Source organism: Colias philodice, chromosome 7 (genome assembly GCF_061535455.1).
Source record: "Colias philodice isolate Cphi_HAF_F1 chromosome 7, ilColPhil1 Martin Lab GWU primary, whole genome shotgun sequence".
Taxonomy (NCBI): domain Eukaryota; kingdom Metazoa; phylum Arthropoda; class Insecta; order Lepidoptera; family Pieridae; genus Colias; species Colias philodice.
Window position 1 is genome coordinate 5,375,888 of NC_143092.1, and position 26,947 is coordinate 5,402,834.

The window sequence follows — 26,947 nt, forward strand, 5'->3', positions numbered from 1 at the left end:
GTTCAGAAAGTGCAAAGTTCTTGTGAAGTAAACACTTATGTGTTGGACGTACGAACAACTTCAAAGGTATATTAAATACCCTCATGCAGAATGCACATATATTTTTATAGCAAGTTATAAAATATTAGATTTATTATTTAAAATTTTATGCTACCGCGTTAGCCTTATTTATTATTTTATTTACTACATCCAACTTTGCTATTATATTTACAGAATAGTTTTCTTATCGTATATTAGTATCTAAGGTTAGTATACATAAATAATCACTCTCTAATAAAAATATTTCCTCATAATAAAAATACCAGATTACGGAAACGTTTTATTGAAAATGGTTTTATAAATTAATTAACATTTTCATGTATGTAAAAAGCAACCAGACGCGATCCACAAGCGTCGAAGAGCAGGCCTGATTGATGTTTTAAACTGTCGCGTGATGCCACTAAATTCATGTGAAAAGCTTAAACCTAGCCAAAGAGATTTATTTAATTTTATGAATATAAACACTCGCTCTACATAATTTCTATAGCAAACGGCAATTAGGAAAATATATTGGGATCAAGGGCGAGAACAAGCTCTGTCTACAAGCATCAATTGTTCGCGAACTATTTGCTTACTAAAGGAATCGATGACAATAGGCAGGCATCATTTATTAGACTCAACAATAGACTGCGTAGAATCATAGTTCTAACACGTATCGATTCTACTGATGTCTATTCTTCATTATAATCGTTAAAGCACTAAAAACAGTATATTTATGATATTTTAATACATGCAGCTCTTACAGCAAGCGGCTGGACATAGCCAGCGACTCGTAATTGCAGTAACAAGGGTGCTCTAACGTTATTTAGTCCGATGGTGTTAACGTCCCCGCCGACTCGCCGCACTCCTCCACATTTAATTATAATTATTTTTCAATCGCCTTGTTTCACGGGAGAATTATTTTAATGAGAAAATAAGCTCTCGGTTGTAGGTAGCTAAAGTTTTTTAATTTAATTTAAATTTGTTGGAGTGACTTTATTTCGCGAACTGAAATTTAAATACGTTAATTAACTACGAAGGTGATATTTTGAAATGTAGACTATAATATCACTACATACAATAGTAAACAGTAGATACTGAAATGTTACTAATAATATAGCATGCTCTCCATTTATTTTGTAGTGGTTTAATGTTGATTTGGAAAACTATAGTCGATTTTTTAGGCAACATTTGACGTCTATCAATTTTATCTTTGAAGAGAGGTAACCTGCTTAAAAACATCGATTAAAGTGAATTAATCGATACGGACTGGAAACATTTGTCAATCGAACTTGAAACACATGTCAATTTAAAAATTCATCGGGCGATTCTGATCTGATCTCATTCGTAAATTTAAAATGGCTCTACTATAATATCTCCATCTTTTGGAGTTTTTTTTTAGTTATGATACAATACATATAAATGGTAGTCATGTGTCCTGTATTATCGTACACCAATACTTAACTATAACAGTACAAAGTCACTGTACACAACTCTTTAGTTAATATTATTATTTTTGCCTTGAAACAGGCGCCGTCGCTGAATCTAATTTGTTGTAAATCTACGATGTAAAGTGTAAACCATGAGTAAGCCGAGGCATCGAACGATAATCTTTGAAACTACAACATCAGCACGCACGGGATCTACAGCGATCAAATACTTACGTCTATACATCAAACTTTCATGTACATTGCTTGCTATGTACGAACTTTTGTGAGATATTGCGGTATTTTGCAATCTATGAAACGATGAACTCATATGAGTTGTATCAGTCAGCGAAGCGTCTGTAAGAATAGATTTCTATTAGGTGTTAGTTGTATTTTCAAAGATAACAGTGAGCGATGTTCGTACCTATATACCTAGTTATTTCACACAAGACTTTTCTATAATTTAGACTATACTAAACTAAAAGGAGCCTAGATGTTCTCTTATTATGTTATGTTGTGACTTCAGTCACACATCTGTTAAATACATATTTTCATTAATTCATTATATTGTCTTTCACAAAATTTTTACTTAAAATGTATTTTACTCGAGTTGTAACTTTATTCAAACAACGGCAATATTTAAATGTAAAAACACATTTATTTTATTACATATAAATTCGTTAACAAGAACGAACATGCTATTAACTCTTTTGGTACAAAGTGCAGCCTCTCTCAGTCTCACGGGGCCGTAATGGATGAGGTGAGAGAATTTAACGTGCCTAATGGACACCCTTTTTAACACGTTAATACCGTTAAAATTTCTCAATTTATAACTTTGTACATTTTAAAATATAACCTCTAATAATACATATTAAATACGTTATTTAACATCCGTTCTCCGTTATCGACGGCTAATCGCTTTATCTCCAATTATTATAATTCAAGCATTAATTACCCATCGACCGATATTATCAAGAGATGCAACGTAATTTATTTTACCTTAAGCTATGAACTGAAAATTAAATTAGAATACGTCAGCTGAACGCAAAAGTTGGAGTTTGGCGTCTAGTCGAAACTGAAAACGCCAATTTACTTAGACCTCTCTGGGATTTCATACAACTAAATTCCCGCAGAGTTCACATTAAACATCGTATATTGGTGAGATCATGGTTAAAAGGGCAAATTGCATGGAGAATGGAATATCCGTTTGAGTGACAGTCCCTTGCGCGAATCGAAAACAGAATTCGCAAAGCGTGTCGGGAGATGCAACCCTCCAAACAATACAGTAAACAGCCAGAAGCAAATATTGTCAGAAACGTCAGTTAATATTCAGAGCGTTGTTAAGACGTCTGTTAAAACATGAGAAATAAAAATCATCCAAAGAGGATTTGCGGATTACATCAATACTTACTTAATATATGGTACATATATATACGCTTAGTCGTGAGTTACAGAAAAAAATAACTATACGTTAATTCAGTTTTATTTAAAGTAGGTAATTATTTGCACTAGCAACGTTTATTTCAAATTAAATAAAGATGATGGTGATTTATTCAGCTCTTTAGGTCAAAGGACGGTAAATGTAATTAATTTTTTGAATATAATGTAAAAAAATATGTCTTTGTGTGAATATTAATTTCATTCAACACTTGAAACGACTACCGTAAAATATGAAGATTGTTTATACCTAGCAGTGAATAGAAGCTCGTAGCGAACCTATTTTTATATTTTATAAAATGTATCAAATCAGTAGAAATTAAATCTTTTTCCAATAAAACTTTGAATTAATATTTAAAAACAGCAGTATTAGTACATTAAAAAAATTACCTCTTAATAATTAAACAATTTTACATGTTCTTAATATGACTCTCTCCGCATCAGGCTGAGAAAACAGCAGCATACAAAATGAATTGATTTTATAAAAGCATTAAAGACGCAAGTTTTTCAGTAGCGCAAAACGTGCATTGTAATTCGATTAGACGTCACTCGTAGCACGGCGTAGAGGTTTCAAACATTAATCGAATTCGGTCTCCAGTAGACGGAGCCGTTAGTTCACATTACGGGCACGCTTGAATTTGCCCAGAATTCCGATACTTGTAACTGGGTTGTTCGATGTTTGATAGCAACTTGAGATCCTTCGATTGCAGCGTGTTAAGGCTCGAGAGCCACCACTGTTCGAATCATGTTCGGATACACGAACTATGATCGCCGATTGAAAACGATTACGGGGAAAGACAAGTGCCTCTGCGTGTATGTCTTTTGTTTAAAAAGACAAGTTATTTAACGTTGTAACATTGTAGTAGCTTTATTATTATAACGATTTACGGAATTATAAATTATAATATGTATTACCACACATAAGAATTATTATTATTTAGGTAGAAACGAATTTCTTGCAAGAATGTGAAAAATAGTACGTATGTGAGTATGTACTTAGAAACATGCATTAATTTTTTGTAACTTTTAACGATAGTAAAAGTACATAAAAAAAATTACTTTAAATTAATTATCCCACATTATTTTGCTAATTTGCTTTACCATTTTTCTTTCACTAAGGATTTTACAAAAAACGATAATATGCATTCGGCATTTCGGAAATTATATTAGTCGTCACTAAAAATAGATTAACAGACGGATTAAAGACACTTCATACATTTAATATGGTTATAGGTATAATGCGATATGTAATTTGGTAATTACAGAGACGGATTAAGATAAAAATGAATTTTATTATCAGTAAATGAGAATTTAATCCTCTTTTTAATTCAGCAGAATTCTATAATAGTACCAAACGTTCTAAACGACACAAATTTTATCAGTGATTTTCAGTTATTTTTAAATCTTTTAAAGTAGTTGTCACGCTAAATAAAATCTGTCGATGAAAATATTGATTACTTAGCTAAATTTAAAAAAGCACGTCATTAATTATTGAATGATAAGTTTAGTCTCAACTTGTCAATTAGATTCTCAAAGTAGGAGGATCTTCATCATATGCCTACATTCCCAACATTCTCTAAATTAAAATCCCAGTAAAACTGCAAGTGATAAAACTCGACAAACGCGACACCAGCTAAGAACAAGCAATCATCACTCATTACTTCCAGTCGTCGATCTCTCCAACGACTTTAATTTATAAGGGCACATCCAATGAAAAATAATAATCTACACATACCTATATAGAGGTAGCTAGGGGAGGTTCATAAAGAGAACTAAGCACTAATTAATGACGTATTGGAAAGTCACGTACGGGTTATCGCCCAATAGCAACGCCAATTACACTTAGCATTCCATAAAGAATAGGCTGCTAATGATGAGGCTTCGTAATTCGACGAAACCAATTAATTAAAACTTTAAATAATAAAAGGATCCTAATCTACAAAACTCATGTAGAATTAATTAATTCGTGTAGATAACGGATAGACTGAATTATCATTTAAAAGTATGAATCAATATATCAAAATTAAATATATCATTAAAAATTCAATAATTTCCTAGAAACATGTTGGGTATAATATATAGAATTTAAATACAGAAATTATATTCAGCAAAAGTTGCAGGCTCAGTATTATAGGTATATTATAATTAGGTAGTCTGTGGTTAATATCTGAAATGATGAATGACAGTATATTTACACAGCCGACCATTTGGATAAAGCCTTTTGTCTGTAAAGTGAGTGTCTACCTTTAGGAATGGATTGAAAAATTTGCTTTCAGTAAATTAGTCATAACGGTGTAAATTTAATAAGCGAGATAATTGTCGCACGGGTTTATAAAATCGTTGGGTTAAGTAACGGGATAAAAGCTCTTGACTACTTTAGAATTTTGCAGCAATTATTATTTATCCGCGGGACAAAGTGCTTTTTTATTATTTGTATATTATATGCTTTTGATAGATTTACCAACGCTTGGTAACAAGCATAATAATCAACGCAATACGCTCTATATAATTTTAATCATAAAAAACAATTCAATAGGTACTCTGATTACCAAGTAACTAATGGAAGAGAAAATTTGTTATCCAGAGGGATATTATAAATGCTCTATTTGTTATACTTTCCCAGCATTTCCCAACATTGTAAGATACATTCTTGAGTCATAAAATAGGAAATGAAAAGTGTTTAATAAAAAACCCTTATTCTTATTTGTACTTACTTTTCATTTTTTACCTGAATCTAAAGATGCCAGTTTTCGTAGGAGCCAAGGCATTTTAGACACATAACGTCATCAACAAAATAGTTTTAAATATGGATATAATTTGTTCAAATTTAAACAAAAAAATATATTATTTGATTATATTTATTCTTAAATTCGCATATCTTTAATCCGCTTTTAAGCGATTAAATATGATAATTGTCATTTTATCTATCCATAAATAAATATAAAAGCGCGAGTGCTGAGCACGGGCCAATCCTCTGTGGTCGCTACACTGTAAAACTAAAATGAAGGTCCTCATTGTTTTAGCAGCACTAGCTGCTCTCGCTTCAGCGAAATATCTAGACTTAGATATTGAAGAGCAGAACACAGCTTACAACTACATGGAAAGATTCGGTATCCCCGAAGCAGAGAGGATTCGTAAAGCTGAAGAGGAATTCCTCAAGAACTCAAGAATTGCTGGAGGTTCCCCTGCTAACTTGGGAGAATACCCCTACCAGGTATGTGAATAAAAAGTTTAGAAAAGAACTTTTTATTTTTTTGTCAGTAATTTTGTGGATACTGAATCAGACTGAACCACCACGATCAGCGTACTCTCTCATAACACTCATACCATTTTGTTTTCATTTAAGCTTATAAGTTTTTCTATTACAGGCTGGTCTGATCTCCGACATTACTGGTACAACTGGCCGTGGTGTATGCGGTGGGTCCCTCCTCAGCGCTAACCGAGTTGTGACAGCTGCCCACTGCTGGTTCGACGGTAGAAACCGTGCTTGGAGATTCGAAGTCGTCCTTGGCTCCATCACTCTGTTCCACGGTGGCACCAGGATCTTCGCTGACAATGTTGTTATGCACGCCCAATGGAACCCAAGCAACATCCGCAACGACATTGCCATGGTCTATTTTCCAATCAACGTTGGTACTACAAGTACGTTATTTTTTCATATTTTGGCAGACATACAATTGTGAAATGATTCTAGTTTAATCTACGTTACATAATTAAATCAACGATGAAAATTTTATAAAGTACATAAAAAAATTGTATTGGCGCGGAATTCAAAGATTCGTTTTCGCCGTACCTTTTTTGACATATTTATATTTATATTTTTAAGCTATAAAACTAAAAACTGAATGTGCACCTTTATGAACTACATGCGAGGAACAGATATTTTTTCATGAATTACCTTAACTGCTTCGAAATATTTTTTTAATATACTTAAATCACACTACTTTTTATCATGTTTACAGACGTCATTTCCCCAATCGCTCTTCCCTCTGGATCTCAACTGAATGAGAATTTCGCGGGAGAAACCGCTGTTGCTTCTGGATATGGATTAACCGGTGACAGTAAGTAATTATTTGGTATTATGAAGATCTTCAATCTTAATTGAATACTTGAAAATAAGTTTGCAATTAAAGTTTTGACAATGCTTGAGGTTGAATACTTTTTTTATCATTTAAATTATAAAGAATTAAGTCTCTAAAGTCTCTTATTCTTATTTATAAACAATTAATGTCATTTATAAAATAACACTTACTTCGGGGGCGTCCTTAAATTACGTGAGGTGTTTTAGGGGGGTATTTCCAAAAAATCGAAAAAACACCTCGCGTAATTTAAGAACGTAGGGGGCGTTCTACACTTACTTTTCCTTTTTTGAATGTAACTTAATTTAACCCGTATTTCAGACGTCAACATCTCCAACAACCAATTCTTGAGTGGCGTGAGACTGAGCGTGATCACCAACAGCGTGTGCCGCCGCTCCTTCCCCTTCAACCTGCAGGACTCTAACATTTGCACCAGCGGCTCCGGTGGCACCAGCACCTGCAGAGGAGACTCCGGTGGCCCTCTCGCTGTTACCAGGAACAACAGGAAGATCTTGGTAATTGTTTTTACGAAACATTTTAATGCTTATCCGAAAAGTACACTGCCTCAAGCACGTTGTTTTCAGCACGAACAATGCATTCATCAAATGTCCGCAGAGTTTTTTTTTAACATCGCACTATCAATACATTTTATCATAACCTTACGAACATAATATAAGTATTTCATTGATCAAAGGCTGTGATCGTTAGCTTTAGTCCTTACGTTTATAATGAAAGGGTTATTCTTAACTTTTATAATTATTAAAGTCACTACTATATATTTTGACATTAATATTTCATCAATTACGGTCCCTTATTAACTTTATAATTACGAATTTGCTATACTAATCTATATTTTATTGCAGATCGGTATCACCTCCTTCGGTTCAGCTTCGGGCTGCACACGTGGATTCCCAGCTGCTTTCGTCAGAGTTACGTCTTTCATCGACTTCATCAACTCTAACTTGTAAATGGCATCTATGGATCAATAATACGAATGTTTTTGCTTATTTATTGTTATTTTATTTAATGGATAATAAATTATAAGATACTTTACAACGAATTTTGTTTGCCTGCTCCTCCATCCTCTATATTATACGTTTTACCAAATTCTAATAATTTAGTTTCCATTTATTTATTAGTATTAGGCGAAACGTATTTACATAAAAATTGATTATTTTATGAAGTATTTATTTAATGATGTGCTTTATGGGTGTCTACTTTAAACAGAAAACTAATTTTATTACATATCAATTCTTGATAATATTAATAAATTAATCTTTATCTAGCGTTACGTATTATTTTTCGTAATCAATAGACACACATAATTAATTTGTGAAAATGGGATGAAAAACATAAAAAGAATCAGGCAGGGGTCACTGATGCTTGAAATATTATATTTTTTATTTACACATTCTTCAAAAATATAATGAATGTTATATTTTTTGTTTACACATTCTTCAAAAATATAATAAACTTTAGTAGATTGTATGATATTATGTAGAGTAAAAAGAGGTCAGTATTTCGTATCATAATTAGCTAAATATTGTCGTACAAGTATACACTCTAGCTAATTATTCCTGGAATACAGTAAATTTATGTAATGTTGTTATTTAAATATTTCGATGGTATATTTGCGGATTATAATCACGTAATAATTATTAACACATGTAAAAATTCTTGCATCCTACGAAACCGTGCTTGAATTGTTATTGCTAATTACCGGGCTAATTATTATTATTGGATAGGCGTCCATCACTTTTATTATTAAAACAAATTATTCACAATCAAACACAGCTTAAATAACTCAGTAATAATGTATAAATTATTTCAGCAATTATCGAGAGTCAATAATTCTTAATATCTAAAAAGAGGGTCAGCCGTTTGTGCAAACGTGTTGGAAATAAAATTTAAGGAATTTAAGATCACCATATTACCATATCATCACTACATAGTTAGTATAAAACAAAGTCGCTTTCTCTGTCCCATTTCCCTATGTCCCTATGTCCCTTTGTACGCTTAAATCTTTGAAACTACGCAACGGATTTTGATGCGGTTTTTTTAAATAGATAGAGTGATTCAAGAGGAAGGTTTGTATGTATAATAACATCCATTAAATAGTGGAGAAGTACTGTTATTTTTGAGGTTTCTAATGTGATGTCGTAAAAAATTACATTTTTTCCGCTTACATTGCAAACGCAGGCTGAACCCTACGAGTTTTATCAAAATAATGTACTAAGTATTATACACATTGAAAAGGTCTACAGAAAAGTCCGCGATGGTATATGTCTATCTCTTATGGATAACCCAGAATAACTTTTTTTTTTGTCATTTACTTTTTACGACAAATAATGGCTAATTTTCGAAGCGATTTTAACCAATACAGCATTAATCCTTAACCAATTAAATATCTTGAATACATTGTTCATTTAATATAGATCTATATGGCCCTTTACACCGTATGATTTAAGTGAATATTTTCGAAGATATTACAGATTTAAAAATTGCGGGACGTAGCGTTTGCGGCGGTACCGGCCGGCCGCCCGGCTATATATTTTATACATGTGCGAAGCCGGAGCGGGCCGCTATATTTTTATATACAACGTTCACTGTTTTTCTGTAGTGTATTTAGTATCAGCAATGCACCCGTGCGAAGCCGGGGCGGGTTGCTAGTTATTACTATATTAAAATTTATATTATTGAGACATGTTTTATCAAAAGAAATATAGTTTCTACTGGTAAGCAGTTGAATAACTTTTGATTTTGAAATAAAAATAAAATTACAATTTCAGAAACTTGACTATACCTTACATTTCATGAATTTTTTGAAGAAAAAATTTCTTCCCGCAATAGCGAAAAAAGAGGCAGGCGCACGAAATTTTGAAATATAAAAATTAATTTTAAACGACGTTACCAAAAGGCGAAACTTATTTTAAATGTGTGCCCAATACACAAACAAATATTGTATAGAGCTAAAAAACTGATAGTAACGATTTAATTTCCAAAAATATTTCTTTTAATGATTTCGTTTGAATTTTTGGCTATTATACGTTTAAGGCGTTACCCGGCAATTTCGACTATGTTCAACCTCCATAAAGTCTGGTACAACATAAAGCACAATACCGAAAAAAATATATAAAATAGGATGGTCTTTGATCTTTAATTGCTCGCGAAGACTTTTTTCCAAAGTTAATAGATTTCTAGAAAAAAAATGTGCCGTGGTCATCGATTTTTCCGCAAATACTCTATAAACTTCGTAACCTGCTGACTTAGAGCTCTGAAAATTTTATGTTTAATAAATTATCAGTTACACAACAGTCCCTGACGAGGATTTTTTGTTTCACTGATTGGTATCTTTTTAAATACAAAATGCGAGGAAAAAAGGACGTGCAGCGGGAGAGGTTTGAGATCCGTCAAGTATGGTCAAGGTTATTAGCGCATGTATAAGCCTTAACTAAAAGATCGTGTGTGTCGAGCACACGTGTCAGAAGTGAGACTTCTTTGGCATGATTCAAAGATACCAAAATCGTCGTCTTACTCCATGACGTGACGTTATTGCCATGACCTTGAAATTTTACTCTCAACGCATCTAAAGAAATTTAAATGTCGTAAATAATTTTTACAAAAAATTTCATTCAATAATATTTAAATAGATAATTAATTTATTTGAGTGCGTATTACATATTTATTAATGTAATACGCACTCAAATAAATTAATTATCTTATATATTATTAAATAATGCACATATTCGTATCTAGAAATTTTCATAATCATAATCTTCATAATTGATAGCCTCTTCTTATCTAAAATAATAAAAGAATAATTTTGCACCAAATTTTGTTTTATACGAAAAGAGACAATGCATATACACGTGGCGTTGTTGGTTGCTGTTCTTGCTTTCGCTTCTGCGAGACAAATTAGTCCCTTTGATAATCCTGCCTATGGATACATAACTAGATTCGGTATCCCAGAGGCCGAGAGGATTCGAAAAGCTGAAGAAGCAATCCTCAATGACCCCGATTCTAGAATTGTGGGAGGTGTCCCCGCTGCACTAGGACAGTATCCTTACCAGGTGTGTACGAACCCTATCATTATTGTGTCGACGATAGACTAAAATTAAATGATAATCCTAACACCAATCTAGCAAGTAACTAAAATTATTCAACTTTTCAAATATTTTGTACATAATATTCGTAGGTATCTAATTAATAAGGATGACGTGACCAAAGCATTTTATGTACGTTACAGGCTGGACTAATTTCTGACATCATTGGTTTGACCGCAAGAGGAGTATGTGGCGGTACCCTTTTAAACGCTAATAGAGTTTTGACAGCTGCGCATTGCTGGAACGATGGCACCAACCAGGCATGGAGAGTCGAGGTCGTCCTTGGCTCTGTATTCTTGTTCAGTGGTGGCACTAGGCTGCAAACTAGTGTTATTTTGGTGCATCCTCAATGGATCCCTGCATTAGCACGTAATGATGTCGCTGTTCTGTATCTGCCGCAATCAGTCCAATTTTCTGGTGAGTTGGTTATTGTTCGTAAACGTAGTATCTAAATATATTATGTGTAAAATAATGTTGGTAAAGGTGGTAAATATGATTCAATCAATCCCGATTCTAAATAATGGGAGAATATTGTAAGATATCCTATGTTGTAATTTTTAATTTATGACTTCCTAACTCGGTGTTCAGACATACATCATATCGTAACTACGTCATTAAGAAAGTCTAATCAAGCACGAACACCAAAAGTAAACAAATTCAATTTATATAAACACTGATTATATATTTCAGCTAACATCGCCCCTGTGGCATTACCAACTTCAGCTGACGGTGCGAACTCATTCGCTGGATCATCTGCTATTGCTTCCGGCTTTGGACTTACGTCTGATGGTAAAGATACATCTAATACATAGAATCTATAAGAACCTAATTACTAAAACTAGTACTACTATAGTAATAAGTACAAACAACTTTTCCTGTAAAATTATGCCGTTAAACTTCTCTAAGAATACCTATCAAAAAAACACTCCATAAAATAACAACACTCCATTTCGAGATAAGACAGGATGTACAATATCTCTTAATTAGCGTAAATTGGTTGTCTGAAGATAAAAACTAACCATTTGTACTTGATAATCGAATTGAAAATATTTTTTTTGCTTTTAATTAGGTGGAAGTATTACCCAAAGCCAATCTTTGAACCACGTGCGACTCAACGTGATTACCAACCAATTGTGTTCCATTGGATATCCCTTCGTTATCCAAGATAATCATATCTGTACGAGCAGCATTGGAGGTAACAGCGTCTGTCGTGGTGACTCTGGCGGTCCTCTAGTTATTGAAAGAAATGGTCAACGAGTTTTGGTAAGTCCATAATTTATTTTATTAATAAAATATTTAATCACCTTCTAATTGTCAGAACTAGGCAAACCGGAACCAGCTTGCGAGTAAAAAAAAGAATCATCATAATCGGCTATCAGAAGCACAACAATACACGCGAAGGAAACATAATATTTCATCTCCTACTTAACCTTAGAATTATTTACGAATTTAAATGAAGTATTACAATCAAGAATAGAATCACTAATCTCACTAAAAGAAATCTAGAACTAGCAAAGTAGTAGAATCGCAATGTGCTTTTATGGAGCGTAGAGCGTGCAAACGTCATTTCTTTTTGGCCTTTAACCACCATAATTAATTTTATTAACAAAATATTTAATCACCTTCTAATTGTCAGAACTAGGCAAACCGGAACCAGCTTTCGAGTAAAAAAAGAATCGTCTTAATCGGCTATCCCAGTCGAAAGTTCTGATGTAACAAACCCAACAAAAAATGATGAAAAAATACATCATTACAAACATTGAAAGTGGATGTACTAGCTTCCCGAGAAGCAAATTTTTGAAATTATTAAATAAACAATAAATAAAAATATTAATGAAATATAATTGCTCTATTCAAATCAACGTTTTTTTACAGATTGGAGTTACATCATTCGGATCTACGGCGGGATGCGCGAGTGGTGTGCCGGCTGTGTATTCAAGAGTAACATCATTTTTAAATTTCATCAACCAAAGTCTATAAATATTATATTTTTTGGATAAAACATTTAAAAAATAAATGAAATCGTTTTTTATTTTGTCTATATATAGCCGTATTAATTAATACTAACCCGTGAATTTTACTCTCCCAAGGAAAACGTGAATCTAAGAATTGGAATATAAAGTATCCCATATAAATATAACTATAGAATAGAAAGTTAAATCATACTAAGTTGAAAATTCTGAATTCTCTAAGTAGTTTCGGCCCTACATGTACGTTGATATTATATCTACCATCAAAAATGATGTGCAGATTTAGTACCTAAGTACATATATATATTACGTGGATAATACCAATAGAGTAATTAATTTAATAGTTGCGGAACCAAAGCAAAATTTTCCGATCGTAGAGCATTGTCTAGTCTCTAATGTTTCGCATTATGAGTCGTGCAACAGACAAAAAATATTTTTAAATGAGGATTTGAGTACAATTTGATTAGTGTCCTCCGACAATCTTTTACATTTTTATTGCATAGATATAGATAAATGTATAGTATATTATTGTTTTAATGCTAATTATTGTGAAAATTAAATGAAGAAAACTGATTGAATGGATTGAATTTCAAATAATTATAATAAAACATAAATACATAGTTCTAATACTAATAAAAAGTTCTAATACATACTAATCTAAATTATAAAGCATCGAATGCAGAAAGCATTAATTTTTAAATATACCTAAATAAATAGGAATTAGAGCAATCTTTTCATGGACTTTTTTCGCAAATTAACCTCTGATATATTATATCGTTATCAATATTATCTATGTGTGTTGGGCATCTGATAGGAAAGTGTTACTTGAAATTATGAAAAAGAGTAAAAATCAACGTCAAATGACAATTCTTTTGTGTTTGTTTATATATGTTTTATAGTGCAGATTTAGTTGACAAAATATTTTTCATTAGAATATACAATGATTCTAGTTTGCGCCAAGCAAGTTAATTGTGTATTTTCACAGAAAAATGTAGCCAGTGCCGGTGTTCGGGGGGGGCGAGAGGGGGCGATGGCCCAGGGCGACAAATTCTTGGGGGCGCCAAGGTCTGAAGTTGGGGTCTCTTGCCTCTCCTGGTGCAAACCTTCAGAACACCTCAAGTGGGCGCCACAATATTTTCGCCCGGGGTGTCAGTGGCCCTTACACCGGCACTGCTAAATGAAGTACATATACAATCAAAAATATCACTAATCTCATTAAAAGAAATCTAGAACTAGCAAAGTAGTTATAGTACATAATCGCAATGTGCTTTTATGTAGCGTAGAGCGTGCAAACGTCATTTCTTTTTGGCCTTTAACCACATTACCTAAAATTTAACATTTACCTCACTGAGACTATTGAACAATGTCTTGTAAATATTTCTTTTATGTGTTTAGAGAGTATCCTTGCGAAGGAAACTTCCACCCCAGATTCTAAAATGAAACCTCTAGGCTCTAGGATAAATTACTTATATATACTTTATTCATTAGAAATACTTGAACATTCAAAAATTCATACATAATATCTTCCACCTACAGCAGTTTCCTTCACTACATTTTTCCGCTCTAGGATGCTGGTCGATATTAAAAATACAATGTTATAAATATGATGATACATGCATGGTTGATAAATTATTCGTTTAATTAAGAAAACAATACAATAATATTATGTACCTAGATCACTTAATTTGTTTTTTTTAAGAGCAACTGAACCTACGTGACAAAGACGACTACGGCGGGTGTCTCTAGATTAACGAAAAGTTAACAACGAAATTCGTAATTCATTAAACACAAAAATGGATGGGAAATTACACTTATTGTTCAGATCACGTATATTTTTTAGGTTTTTCTTTTGCGATTTATCTAATATTATCTCGTACGTGAAATGATTGTGTACCTACTATGATATTCTTAAACATGGTATGATAATTAAAACTTAGATGGCGTAAATTATAAAAGTAATGTTCGAATTTCTTTCATCAGGTGGGTATACTCACCAAAATCATTGATAGGTATAGCAGGATTTAGATATTAAAGTGGCATCCTTATTTAAACTAGATATTAAATATAGTTGAATAAAAATCATAAAAATAAATAAAGAATGACGATAAAATCCTAAATGATCTTTAGTTAGTATAATCATCATCATCATTGATACGTGACATAAGCCTCTCCTATTGCACGTTGCTGAGCCCGTTAGTTGGCTCTTTGTCGCAAATTGTGACCAAACTCATTTTTAGCAATATACAGAGATTACTAAATACATTTACAAGTACGACGTTATCTCTTCTTTATTCGTAAACTATCTAATGTTTGTTTATGCATATTTTTAACAAATTTACGTTTCCTTTCTTATCCGTTGAACTTTGCTTTATTGTAATTCCCCAAACAGATTTTTTAAACCATCTTATAATAATAATTTGTTGATAACTTGTATAATGCTGAATCACTTGCACAATCATCATCAATCAAATGGTAACTTTAATTTTTAAAATTTTGATTATGTTCAGTCTTTGAAACACATTTCTGAACATAATTATAAATAAAAATAAAACCGGCCAAGTGCAAGTCGGACTCGCGAGATCATCTCTCATAAGTAAGCTAAACATTACTTAAAAATATATAATCGTCATATAAATATATCAATAGATATCATCTACTACGAAAAAAAGCTTACTTCTGTCACATTACTTTGAAGAAGGGAAAAATTCACTAGTAGGTAAAGTGGAAGGAATGCCCAGACATATCTAGAAACTAGCGTAGATACCTACCTACCTGAAGCTAAAGTAACTCTTGGAAAATAATCAGGTACTCGACATTAAGGATTTCGACATAAGAAGGATCAACGACTTACTGCATAATATAGGTATTAGGTAGGCCTAAAGCAACTAATAAATACTTGTTATTATAATGAAACTTTCGAAAATGAAAGAAAACTAGAACTACTTTTGTTTTATATAACTATTACTATTATCATTTCATAATGTTATACTGAATCAACCTACGATAGGGATTACCCACCTATCTATCTAATCAATACTAAAGTAATTAGCCAATAATTGCACAAATCTTTCGTATATTTACTTATAATAATTGTGTCGTTCTATTATTTTCGCCGGTCTATCTTTGTTTATCGTGTTTAATCTTTTTAATTGATTACTTCTTACGTTAGTCCTAGATTACTATAAAAGCGGGATTTGCGAGCTAGTTCATTAAACACAAACAGCAATATGAAGGTGCTAGCAGTTCTATTGGTCGGTCTTTTATCCGTCGCTTTCGCGGACGTAGACCCTCTCTCAAACACTGCATATGGGTACTTGACGAGGTTCGGTATCCCTGAGGCAGAGAGAATTCGCAAGGCTGAAGATGCTGCGTTAGCTTCTAGAATCGTCGGTGGCGTCCCTGCCGCTCCGGGACAATACCCTTACCAAGTAAGTTAATGTATTTTTATATCCCTTTGGCAGTGTAAGGTGCATTGTTCTCATTTTTTATAGATTTACATAACCCAAACCCTAAATAGTTAGTTAACTTCTATCATTATAAAATTCTACCATACGCTTCAGTATTCAAACGTCGAAAATAATAGATTTGTAGAGTTTTCAATGATTTCCATAGGCCTTGAATCCATACCATACCATACCATAGTGATAAACAAAAGAAAAATCATTTTTACCTATGTAATAGACCACTGTTTGATACATTATAATTTTATAAGTTTATAATTTTTGTGTCCCCCACATAATTTTTGTCATTTTTGTTTTATAATCTTAAATAATTATTTTATTCATAAATACGATAGTAAATTATATTATCTAAAGATTTTTTTTGTATATAGGTAGCGTCTTATATTATTATTTATCTTGTACGTGACGTGATTGATTTTGTGTTTTCCCTTTAATGATATGGTAATTAACAAAGTAATCCAACGATAAAACAAATATTGTTATTATTTTCAATAGGCTGGCTTAATCTCCGATATTATTGGTATTAATGGAAATGGAGTTTGCGGGGGCTCCCTGATATCAGAAAATAGAGTACTTACTGCAGCTCACTGCTGGTTCGATGGACAAAACCAAGCCTGGAGGTTCACCGTTGTCCTCGGCTCCGTGTACCTGTTCCACGGCGGTACCAGGGTCCAATCGAGCAGTGTTCAGGTGCATCCTGCCTGGTTCCCTCTGTTGGTCCGCAACGACATTGCTGTGATTTATTTGCCGCAAGCCGTGCAATTCTCAGGTAATTTAAACCGACTTTCGAAAGATTCTTAATTGAATTACATATTTGATTTTTTTTTTCGTAAAATTGACATATTTTGTATAACATAGAAGTTGTTTTTTAATGCTATTAAAGTACCTAATAGATATGTTATTTCAAATTTGAAATTGATTGATAAGTTTTAAAATATGTATTTCTTTCAAAAAACAAAGAAGTAAGCTATGATCGGTATGTAGGTAGAATTAATGAGAAATTATTTATTCCAGCTAACATTGCTCCTGTCTCCCTCCCAAGTAACGCTGAATTACAAGAGAGCTTCGCTGGTGATCAGGCTATCGCTTCTGGATTCGGTATTACTGCTGATGGTAAATAGACTGATTTTTGTACAGTTGATTCCTTTTCCACTATAATATGAAATTACACTGAGTTAAAAAAATACATAGCAAGCTTAACAACGTTGTTAAGTGCATTATTTTACACGTTTTACGGTTTACCTACCCTAAATTTCTGTATTCTAACATCTATTTCTTGACGAACAGCACCCCATGGATACTTGAATATAAAAGTATGATTTTGGTATTGTTATAAATTATCATAATTTACCATGAATAAACCCTTACTTTATTTTGTTATAGGTACCGGTATCTCTAACGACCAATTCTTGAGCCACGTGCGCCTCAACATCATTTCAAACTCGGTCTGCCAGCTTGCCTTCCCCCTGGTTCTTAGTGATTCCAACATTTGCACCAGCGGCCTTGGAGGAACTAGCACCTGCCGTGGTGACTCTGGTGGCCCACTCGTCGTTGAGAGGAACAACAGACCAGTTCTGGTGCGTATATTCAGTGCTTTATTAAATAAGCGAAAGTTTGATAGAAAATTCAAAACCCGAAAGCTTCAATTGCAAATGCATTTTTTTATAGTTATAAATATTATAGCATATATATAAATGCCATTAACACAACTGTAAATTTCAAACATTTGCCCATCTCCAGTAATGTCGGAGGACATCTCTTAAACCAAATTTCTATAACATAATATTTTATTTTTAAACTCAATTTAAATATTGTTCCAGGTCGGTGTCACATCATTTGGAATTGCTCTTGGCTGCCAGATCGGATTCCCTGCTGCTTTTGTCAGAGTCACATCTTACATGGACTTCATCAATGAAAATTTGTAAATGGATAAATAATTATAAGTCTATTTATAGTCAATAAAAATGTTCGCTGTTGATATAAAAACATAGTTTTCTTCCAACCCATAGTTTTTAATGTGCATGTGATGTTTTGATGTTGTACGTTTGTACTTTGTACCTTACTAAGTGTTAAAGTTTCCATGTATTTCTAGATAACTATTCCTTTTTTTCATGACAGAACAAGGAAAAGCGCTCAAATCAATTAGGTATTAATCATGAAATGAGATATCAATATCTACACCTAAACACCATAGTAAATATAAACTGTTTACTAACTATAGCCGCCCTGGCAGACATTTCTGTCCTATGGTCTCTTTTTCGTGTTTTCTTTCTATAAGAACCTTCTTCCTTAACAAAAAATGTTACATATGAGCCAAATTGGTCGAGCCGTTCTCCAGTTTTACGCTTAGCAACACATTTAGTGAATTGGTAGTTCGTTTTTATTTTATAGATTTATCGACTGTTGATAATGCAGTTCAAATTTGTTTGGTGACAATGGATTTATCAGTTTTTTCACAAAAATAGTTATCATCTCATACTATCAGCTGTAGTCTATCAGATATGCGAGTTAAATAATTTTAAACTCAGTTTTGCCTAACTAGTTGTGTGTTTTGTACAGAAAAACTTTGTCAGTGTATATTCGAAAATCTAATCATCAATAATAATTGTTAAATAAACATTTACTGCTCCTATATCAATATAATAATATTGTGATTTATATTATTTACTCATCACTTATCTCTTTTGTACCTATTCTCTATTAATCTTGTGCACAATATTACCAGTACAATAATGCAGGTTTTAATATTTATTTCTGTTTGTATTTCCATTGCATATGCACACGAAATAAACCCTTTGGCATATACTGCATATGGTTATTTAAAAAGATTCGGGATTCCCGAATATGAAAGAATTCATAAAGCTGAAGATGCAATCGTAAATAATAATAGCTCTAGAATCACTGGAGGTGTTCCTGCTGCTATTGGACAATACCCTTATCAGGTGTGTAAAAATTCCTATTCACATTATTTTATAGTAAGTACCTTTATGGTACTAAACTTGTAAAGAAGTTCGTCTGTTACCATAAAATTAATCGAGGCTGCGAATTGCTAATCACTGCAGTTAAAAAAGGGCTTATATTTAAATATACACATCATGAAAAGGTCATTAATTAGCTTCTATATTTATTTACAAACTATGTCAATTTTCAATGTCGACATGATCTCTAGATCATACCATGAAAACTCGATTTCATATAAATCGAATTTTAATTTTGTTCTAATTATTCATGTTATTAACATACTATTGAGATAAGTACCTACTTACCTAGAATACAAATGGAAAATCTTTTAGATAGATAGATAATTCTTTATTATTAAAATGAACATAAAAGTCTATCCTTAAAATTTACAAGCATACTAAACGTTTTTCAGGTTGGACTAATAACTGAAATAATTGATACTACCGACAAAGCAATCTGTGGTGGTTCCCTTATCAGCGCAAACAGAGTGCTTACAGCTGCACACTGCTGGTATGATGGAGAGCAACAAGCATGGAGGTTCACTGTCGTTCTTGGCTCCACTTATCTTTTCAAAGACGGTACTAGAATCAAAAGTAGTGCCGTTCAAGTACATCCTTTGTGGGTACCTTACTTGATTCGAAATGATATCGCTGTTATTTTCTTGCCAAAAGCTGTTCAATTTTCTGGTTAGTACCTAGGTATATAATATTTATGTAGGTAACTATATAAAATAATATTTTGGGGTAAAGAAGTTCTTCATTCTCTAGTCTCTACTTCCATAAAAAATCACAAAACATATAGCGACACAATTCCTAATTAAATTTAATTTCAAGACTTACCTTTATACTTTTCTTATCACGAAACAAAAAGAACTAAATTTTTTATAATAATGATTTCTTTCTAATAACAGATACCATATCACCAATTGCTTTACCTACTAAGGGAGACTCGGAGGATTATGATGGATTATCAGCCATTGCAACTGGCTTTGGAATAACATTTGATCGTGAGTATGACCAAAAAATTAAATTTAGGTATTCTTGAATTCTCAACACCATTGTAAAAACAAAATATTTATAATATTTGTTTCAGGTGAAAACGTTACTGAAAATCAATCCCTCCAACACGTGCGCTTAAATATCATGACAAATTTTATATGCTCTTTGGCCTACCCGTTCCTCATCAGAGACTCCAATATTTGCACCAACAGCTTCGGAGGTTCTAGCACGTGTAGAGGGGACTCTGGTGGGCCACTCGTCATTGATACTAACAACGGACGCATCTTGGTGAGATAAAACATAAACCTGAAAATATTCAGTAAAAGATGCAGGTATTTTTTTAACATCTATGCCAGGGGTTCCAAAACTAAATAACAAGGCACTTAGATTTCTATGGTTATAACCACATAACTAATTAGGTATTAAAAATTAAAGGTAGGTACATATTTAAATTATTCTAGTGTACATGTTTAAATAATTAATTCGTTTTTTGTTTTTAGATCGGAATAACATCATTTGGATCTGCAATCGGGTGCGAATTTGGACTTCCCGCGGTCTTTACAAGAGTATCGTCATATTTTGATTTCATTAGTGACAACACTTTATAATTTTATTTTGTTTTCTAAATTCACATAACTATATGTATTTATTGGTAAAAACATATTATTTACTTTAAAGTTATAAACATGAAACATGAAACATTATAAATTATAAACTTTACTCTGTTGTTCATTTAATACACATAAAGTCATCGATTCACCGAGTTTAGTTATTTGAAATTTCAACAAACCGCACTAGTTGATACCTACTCTTGTGGTTTGTTGAAAATTGAACTTGAAATTTAATTAAAGCTCCTAATATAAATTTAATTACGACTATTATGTGATAAAATGTCTCATATGAGCCTATATTAATTAATATCCTACTTTATTTTTTTCGTTTTTGAACTACTAATGTGCTTACCTACTTAAATTTCTAGCGCTTATTTTCTATCTGCGCCTACCTTGCAAAGTTTGAAACATAATATTATGAACGTTTAATCTGTTTAAAATTAAGATTGTCGTAAATAGGGCCCTTATAAGTTTGAAATCATTATTTAGTACAAAGTTGTGCTTATCTTCTTGGAATTTAAACTATAATGCTTCTTATTTAATCTTATTAAGCCGATAAATTTATTATTGTTAGTATACGTTCATATAATATCTCATAATATTATATAAAACCGCATAAAACAAATCGTTGTTTCTTAATCTCAATTCGTATAGATTGGCGATATCTAATATCTGTTCTGTGTGTAATACCTATAGGGCAGATTATATTCCTACTTTTATATATAAATAATAAATGTAAATTACTATATAATATATAATAATATGTAACGATGACTATATTGAACCTAATCGAATTGTTAGGGCAGCAAAATTAAAAAGATGCTTAAACTTGCGGCGAAGATCAGTGTAAATTATAGGCCTAATGGGCCTTAAAATAAATGTTTGTATATGTGCTTTAAAGAATCGTAAAGTATGCATTTGATCATGAGATAATTTGCAGCAAAGTGTCATGCATATTAGCCTTAAGATAATATTAGCCCACGATGGTTTCTGTGTTGGTACGACGAATCTTCGACAGTGTACCACAGGCACTTAAGATTTGTGTGTTTTTTAAATCTAAATAATGTGGTAAAAAACGTGTAAAAATATTATTCTTGTTTTTGACGATAAAATTAAATACTAAGCAATTTTTATCTATGGTTTTTATTATTTATCTGTGGTATTAAATACAATGACAGCATGACGGAGTATTATTTTGACAGGTCAAAATCTTGTTTCATCCACTCGTCGATTGCATTGTAATTTTGTTATTTCTAGTGTTGTGATAGTTATTAAAATGGAAGAAATTGGAATTATATTACCAGAAAAAGTAATATCTATATAATTTATAAGTATAATTTAGTTTTTCTTCATATTCTGCTTATTTAATATTATATTCAATTATTATAGGATGACCAAGTTACCGATACAAAGGGGCTCGCTTTTGCTGGACCGCAATCGTTTGAAGAACTGGAATCTGAAGATTTATACACTAAATATAAGGTATTTTATTGAACTAATATAATACAATACAATACAATATATGCTTAATGCTTATGAATATGTATAAGTAAGTTTAATTAAACATATACCTTATTCGCCAAATAATGGCAATGTTTTCTAACATTTTCTTTTTATATTCCAATAGAAACTACAGCGTATGTTAGAATTTCTGGAAGTCCAAGAAGAATACATTAAAGATGAACAAAGAAATCTTAAAAAGGAATATCTTCATGCTCAGGAAGAAGTGAAAAGAATACAGTCTGTACCATTGGTTATTGGTCAATTTCTTGAAGCTGTTGATCAAAATACTGGAATAGGTAATGTTAATTCTATTTTTACTGAAAGCTTTGTGCCTAAATATTGTTTATCCATCTGCTTATTAAGACAAAGCTGCTATAAAATAAGTTTAGATTTTAAAATGTTATTATGTCATGTGAATCATGCTTCTGGACAAACAAATCAATGGACACAAAACAATATGTCATGCAGAAGTTGTAAAAAAAATCAATTCTATTAATAATCCAAATGCACAAAATTATTATGTGGTATACAATTATGATACGAACTTTATACTATTACTGCAATTAAAACACAATTTATTTCCAGTTGGCAGCACCACAGGATCAAACTACTATGTGCGCATTCTCTCCACGATCGACAGAGAGCTGTTGAAGCCTTCAGCGTCTGTTGCTTTACACAAGCATTCAAATGCACTTGTAGATGTGTTACCTCCGGAAGCAGATAGCTCTATTTCTATGTTGCAAGCAGGTAATTGAACACTAGCACATAAATGATAAATTTTATCTTGCTGCTAAAATTATCTGATCCATGATAATTTACATATACATCTTCACTTTATCTTTGTTGGACTATCTTGCTGAAATTCTCATAATAAATATGTACTTAATTTTAGAATTTTTGCATAGCCATCCAATACATATTATTATAATGTGGATTGTTTTAAGCAAAACCAAATTTTATTAATCCATTAGGCCCCGGAATCACAGACACAATAGAGAATCTATTGTGTTGGGGCCGGATCTGGCTGTTCGGGGCTCAATAGGTTAAGATTAATTACTAATAAACACAATAAAACTATCAAATCTGTTTTCAGACGAGAAACCTGATGTCCAATACTCTGATATTGGTGGTATGGACACACAGAAGCAGGAAATACGAGAAGCAGTTGAACTGCCGCTCACTCATGTAGAGTTATACCGTCAGATTGGTATTGAGCCTCCAAGGGGTGTGCTAATGTACGGACCTCCAGGGTGCGGCAAAACTATGCTCGCCAAGGCTGTTGCACATCATACCACAGGTTAGTGGCTAGTATTGTTTTCTTATCAATCTCAAAACTTCTCAAAACCTATTAAGTACTTTTGTTTAGTATTCTAACAATAAAAAAAACTGAACACACATACTTCTCATCAATCAATCATGAAATATCACATTAAATCTTTTCATGTTATGTCCAATAAAACACTATTTCAAAGTTTAGGAATTTTCAATGTGCAAAGCAATAATAACAAGGAAATTGACAAAAATTAAGCAGTAAGTATGATATGCTGGCCAAGGCTGTTGCACATCATACCACAGGTTAGCTGCTATTATAATATTGTTTTCTAATCAATCTCAAAACTTCTCTAAACCTTTGTTTAGTATTCTTACAAAAAAAAACTGAACACGCATACTTCTCATCAATCAATCATGAAATATCACATTAAATTTTCCAGTAATTTGCTTTCTGTTTTGTTCAATAAAACACAATTTCAAAGTTTAGGAATTTTTAATATGCAAAGCAATAATAACAAGGAAATTGACATAAATTAAGCAGTAAGTAAAGTACTCTCATCTTATCAAAATAATGAATGGTATTTGTAATAAATTAGAATCGATTAAATGAAATAACTGTATGTTCTTATAGCTGCATTCATCCGCGTCGTGGGTTCGGAGTTCGTACAGAAGTACCTCGGCGAAGGGCCTCGTATGGTGCGCGATGTGTTCCGTCTAGCCAAGGAGAACAGCCCCGCTATCATATTTATCGATGAAATTGACGCTATCGCTACTAAGAGGTAACAATTATTTTCAATTAATTAACCCATCGGTCGGATCTGGCCGCTCGGTGGTCAATAGGTTAATATGTAGATACATATTTTTAAGGCTTTTTCATTCCTGAAATTCATGAGGTTGGTTGTTGCTGTAGTTCTATACTAAGTCTATATTCCTATCAAGATTATATTTCAAAATGTAAAATACAAAACAAAACTAACTGTTATAAATTGATGAATAATGTATGAAAAACTTTTATTCTAATAGTATCATTAAATGTTATCTCTGTAGATTTGTATTGTTTTAATTACTTTTTGTTTATTTTAGATTTGATGCTCAGACTGGTGCTGATAGGGAGGTACAAAGAATTTTGTTGGAACTTCTGAATCAAATGGATGGTTTCGACCAGACAACTAATGTTAAAGTTAGTATCATATTACATGTAAAATTAATAATTTGAATGTTTACCTACTATTAATAGTGAATGAAATTCCTTCATTAAAATTAAAATGCTTATGTTCTCAATTAAATGATTAAATAACAATTTTCTTTCTTGTATACTAATAAATATTTACTAAATTCTATTATAGGTAATCATGGCCACAAATCGTGCTGACACATTAGACCCCGCTCTGTTGAGGCCTGGACGTCTTGACAGAAAAATTGAATTCCCACTGCCAGACAGGTAATATAGACTGTAACTGTAATGTTGCGTTTATCATACATATATCATACATTTGGCAACTAGTAAACTATAATAACTATTCTGAATTGTATTTTGTCGAATCTCCAACTACGGTTGGAGACGAGAGACTTCCAAAAATTATAAGGATTTGTGAGAAATAAATAAATTTTATTAAATGTTGAATTTATATTTTTGGTTTTATGGCATTCAAATGCTTTATAATATTATAAATTTATATATATATCTTATATATAAAAATGAATCGCAAAATGTGTTGGTAAGCGCATAACTCGAGAACGGCTGAACCGATTTCGATAATTCTTTTCTTATTATATTCCTTGAAGTACGAGGATGGTTTTTATGTAGAGAAAACGTAAATATGTACCACGGGCGAAGCCGGGGCGGACCGCTAGTATATAATATAATTAATATTTTATTAAAATTTCTGCCGTACAAATGAAACGAAATTAATTTATAATAACATAAAAAATTGCAGACGCCAAAAACGTCTGATCTTCTCGACAATCACGGCGAAGATGAATCTCTCTGAGGAGGTCGACTTGGAGGAGTTTGTGGCGCGGCCCGACCGCGTGTCCGGCGCAGACATCAACGCGATCTGCCAGGAGGCCGGCATGCACGCGGTTAGGGAGAACCGGTGAGTGTACAATTTTGAAGTTATACTTCTTTCGGCGCGAGGGAGAAAAATGATGAGTGAATTTTTACGATGCGCGCGCACACCGACACCTAAATTTAACAGTATGAAGTTAGTTGTAGGTGGTATGAAAATTGATAACTATGTTCAAGTTGTATATTCTAGTATTTTTTTCCATACGCCAAAGAAGTATAACTTCTAACGCGTGTACATAAGTACACACACTCTTTTTGAAGTGAAACTTCTTTATCGGGGTTGGACAAAAATTTAGTGTAACATTTTTGCGTTACGCCGTACGCGTGACATTTTTGCGTTACGCCGTACGCGTGACATTTTTGCGTTACGCCACACTCGTGACATTTATAAGTCCATAAAGAAGTTTCACTTCTTACGTGTGTACTCTAGTACACGCATATATTTTTTTTTTTATTTTATATTGAATTATGGTTCGAAGTACTTCGCTTTGCAGCGTTGAATGTTAAAAACTATGGCAACTAATTATTCTAAAATTAACGTGTAAGAAGTGATTGTTTTAAAATACAATCAATACCGTCAAAAATATCTGTCTGTGTGTCTAGAAGTTCATACGTACGTAAGTACATCTACAAGAGTTTTATCTATAAACCAGACAAACGACTATTTAAGCGATTGATGCCGCCATCCCCAGCTAGTAACGTATAAAGGCTTGTAAGAATGTATTATTAATGTCTACTATTTTGTTACAGATACATTGTCCTGCCCAAAGATTTCGAGAAAGGCTACAAGAACAACATCAAAAAGGACGAGAGTGAATATGAATTCTACAAATAGATTTTAATTGTATCCATCTTTGTAATTGTATTGAAGTAATAAATGATTAATATCAATGGAGCTTTCATTTTACCCTTCATATTGTTTCCTGAAATTTAATTACTATCTTCTATACTTTATTTCTTTTTACCGTGGTATTTGGTCTCATTACACTCAAGTTATTTTCATTATATCAAAGCTCTGGTATGATTCATCGATATGTGC

General features: G+C 32.4%; 5 protein-coding genes across 5 annotated transcripts; all 5 read left to right on the plus strand.

Moving 5' to 3' along the window:
* The first annotated feature begins 5,878 nt into the window (after positions 1 to 5,878).
* LOC149487054 (epithelial serine protease-like) lies at positions 5,879 to 7,951 on the plus strand. The gene is made up of 5 exons (XM_089697111.1): positions 5,879 to 6,096; positions 6,251 to 6,524; positions 6,845 to 6,943; positions 7,283 to 7,476; positions 7,825 to 7,951. Exons 1-5 carry the CDS (start codon positions 5,884 to 5,886, stop codon positions 7,927 to 7,929), a joined length of 885 nt encoding a protein of 294 aa, XP_089553237.1. The 5' UTR covers positions 5,879 to 5,883; the 3' UTR covers positions 7,930 to 7,951.
* A 2,866-nt stretch (positions 7,952 to 10,817) lies between these two features.
* On the plus strand, positions 10,818 to 13,044 carry LOC149487055 (epithelial serine protease-like). Its single transcript, XM_089697264.1, has 5 exons — positions 10,818 to 11,031; positions 11,208 to 11,481; positions 11,755 to 11,853; positions 12,134 to 12,327; positions 12,940 to 13,044. The coding sequence occupies exons 1-5, from the start codon at positions 10,819 to 10,821 to the stop codon at positions 13,042 to 13,044; spliced, it is 885 nt and encodes a 294-aa protein (XP_089553390.1). The 5' UTR covers position 10,818.
* A 3,212-nt stretch (positions 13,045 to 16,256) lies between these two features.
* LOC149487056 (epithelial serine protease-like) lies at positions 16,257 to 18,481 on the plus strand. Its single transcript, XM_089697267.1, has 5 exons — positions 16,257 to 16,462; positions 16,991 to 17,264; positions 17,510 to 17,608; positions 17,879 to 18,072; positions 18,316 to 18,481. Exons 1-5 carry the CDS (start codon positions 16,262 to 16,264, stop codon positions 18,418 to 18,420), a joined length of 873 nt encoding a protein of 290 aa, XP_089553393.1. The 5' UTR covers positions 16,257 to 16,261; the 3' UTR covers positions 18,421 to 18,481.
* A 513-nt stretch (positions 18,482 to 18,994) lies between these two features.
* On the plus strand, positions 18,995 to 21,062 carry LOC149487057 (brachyurin-like). The gene is made up of 5 exons (XM_089697266.1): positions 18,995 to 19,437; positions 19,869 to 20,142; positions 20,367 to 20,462; positions 20,549 to 20,742; positions 20,955 to 21,062. The coding sequence occupies exons 1-5, from the start codon at positions 19,228 to 19,230 to the stop codon at positions 21,060 to 21,062; spliced, it is 882 nt and encodes a 293-aa protein (XP_089553392.1). The 5' UTR covers positions 18,995 to 19,227.
* A 1,162-nt stretch (positions 21,063 to 22,224) lies between these two features.
* Positions 22,225 to 26,799, plus strand: Rpt3 (26S proteasome regulatory subunit Rpt3). Its single transcript, XM_089697268.1, has 10 exons — positions 22,225 to 22,374; positions 22,455 to 22,547; positions 22,693 to 22,864; positions 23,154 to 23,315; positions 23,662 to 23,865; positions 24,472 to 24,619; positions 24,924 to 25,020; positions 25,187 to 25,281; positions 25,778 to 25,936; positions 26,659 to 26,799. Exons 1-10 carry the CDS (start codon positions 22,342 to 22,344, stop codon positions 26,741 to 26,743), a joined length of 1,248 nt encoding a protein of 415 aa, XP_089553394.1. The 5' UTR covers positions 22,225 to 22,341; the 3' UTR covers positions 26,744 to 26,799.
* Positions 26,800 to 26,947: the final 148 nt, after the last annotated feature.

Bases quoted from the DNA above. Each gene is read 5' to 3' on its own strand.
- LOC149487056 (XM_089697267.1), top strand. From the start codon at position 16,262: ATGAAGGTGCTAGCAGTTCTATTGGTCGGTCTTTTATCCGTCGCTTTC. The intron at 16,463-16,990 runs GTAAGTTAATGT...TATTTTCAATAG, and splicing joins CGGGACAATACCCTTACCAA to GCTGGCTTAATCTCCGATAT. The intron at 17,609-17,878 runs GTAAATAGACTG...ATTTTGTTATAG, and splicing joins ATTCGGTATTACTGCTGATG to GTACCGGTATCTCTAACGAC.
- Rpt3 (XM_089697268.1), top strand. From the start codon at position 22,342: ATGGAAGAAATTGGAATTATATTACCAGAAAAA. The intron at 25,021-25,186 runs GTTAGTATCATA...ATTCTATTATAG, and splicing joins ACCAGACAACTAATGTTAAA to GTAATCATGGCCACAAATCG. The intron at 25,937-26,658 runs GTGAGTGTACAA...ATTTTGTTACAG, and splicing joins CACGCGGTTAGGGAGAACCG to ATACATTGTCCTGCCCAAAG.
- LOC149487057 (XM_089697266.1), top strand. From the start codon at position 19,228: ATGCAGGTTTTAATATTTATTTCTGTTTGTATTTCCATTGCATATGCA. The intron at 20,143-20,366 runs GTTAGTACCTAG...TTCTAATAACAG, and splicing joins AAAAGCTGTTCAATTTTCTG to ATACCATATCACCAATTGCT. The intron at 20,743-20,954 runs GTGAGATAAAAC...TTTTGTTTTTAG, and splicing joins CTAACAACGGACGCATCTTG to ATCGGAATAACATCATTTGG.
- LOC149487054 (XM_089697111.1), top strand. From the start codon at position 5,884: ATGAAGGTCCTCATTGTTTTAGCAGCACTAGCTGCTCTCGCTTCAGCG. The intron at 6,097-6,250 runs GTATGTGAATAA...TTTCTATTACAG, and splicing joins TGGGAGAATACCCCTACCAG to GCTGGTCTGATCTCCGACAT. The intron at 6,525-6,844 runs GTACGTTATTTT...TCATGTTTACAG, and splicing joins AATCAACGTTGGTACTACAA to ACGTCATTTCCCCAATCGCT.
- LOC149487055 (XM_089697264.1), top strand. From the start codon at position 10,819: ATGCATATACACGTGGCGTTGTTGGTTGCTGTTCTTGCTTTCGCTTCT. The intron at 11,032-11,207 runs GTGTGTACGAAC...TGTACGTTACAG, and splicing joins TAGGACAGTATCCTTACCAG to GCTGGACTAATTTCTGACAT. The intron at 12,328-12,939 runs GTAAGTCCATAA...GTTTTTTTACAG, and splicing joins GAAATGGTCAACGAGTTTTG to ATTGGAGTTACATCATTCGG.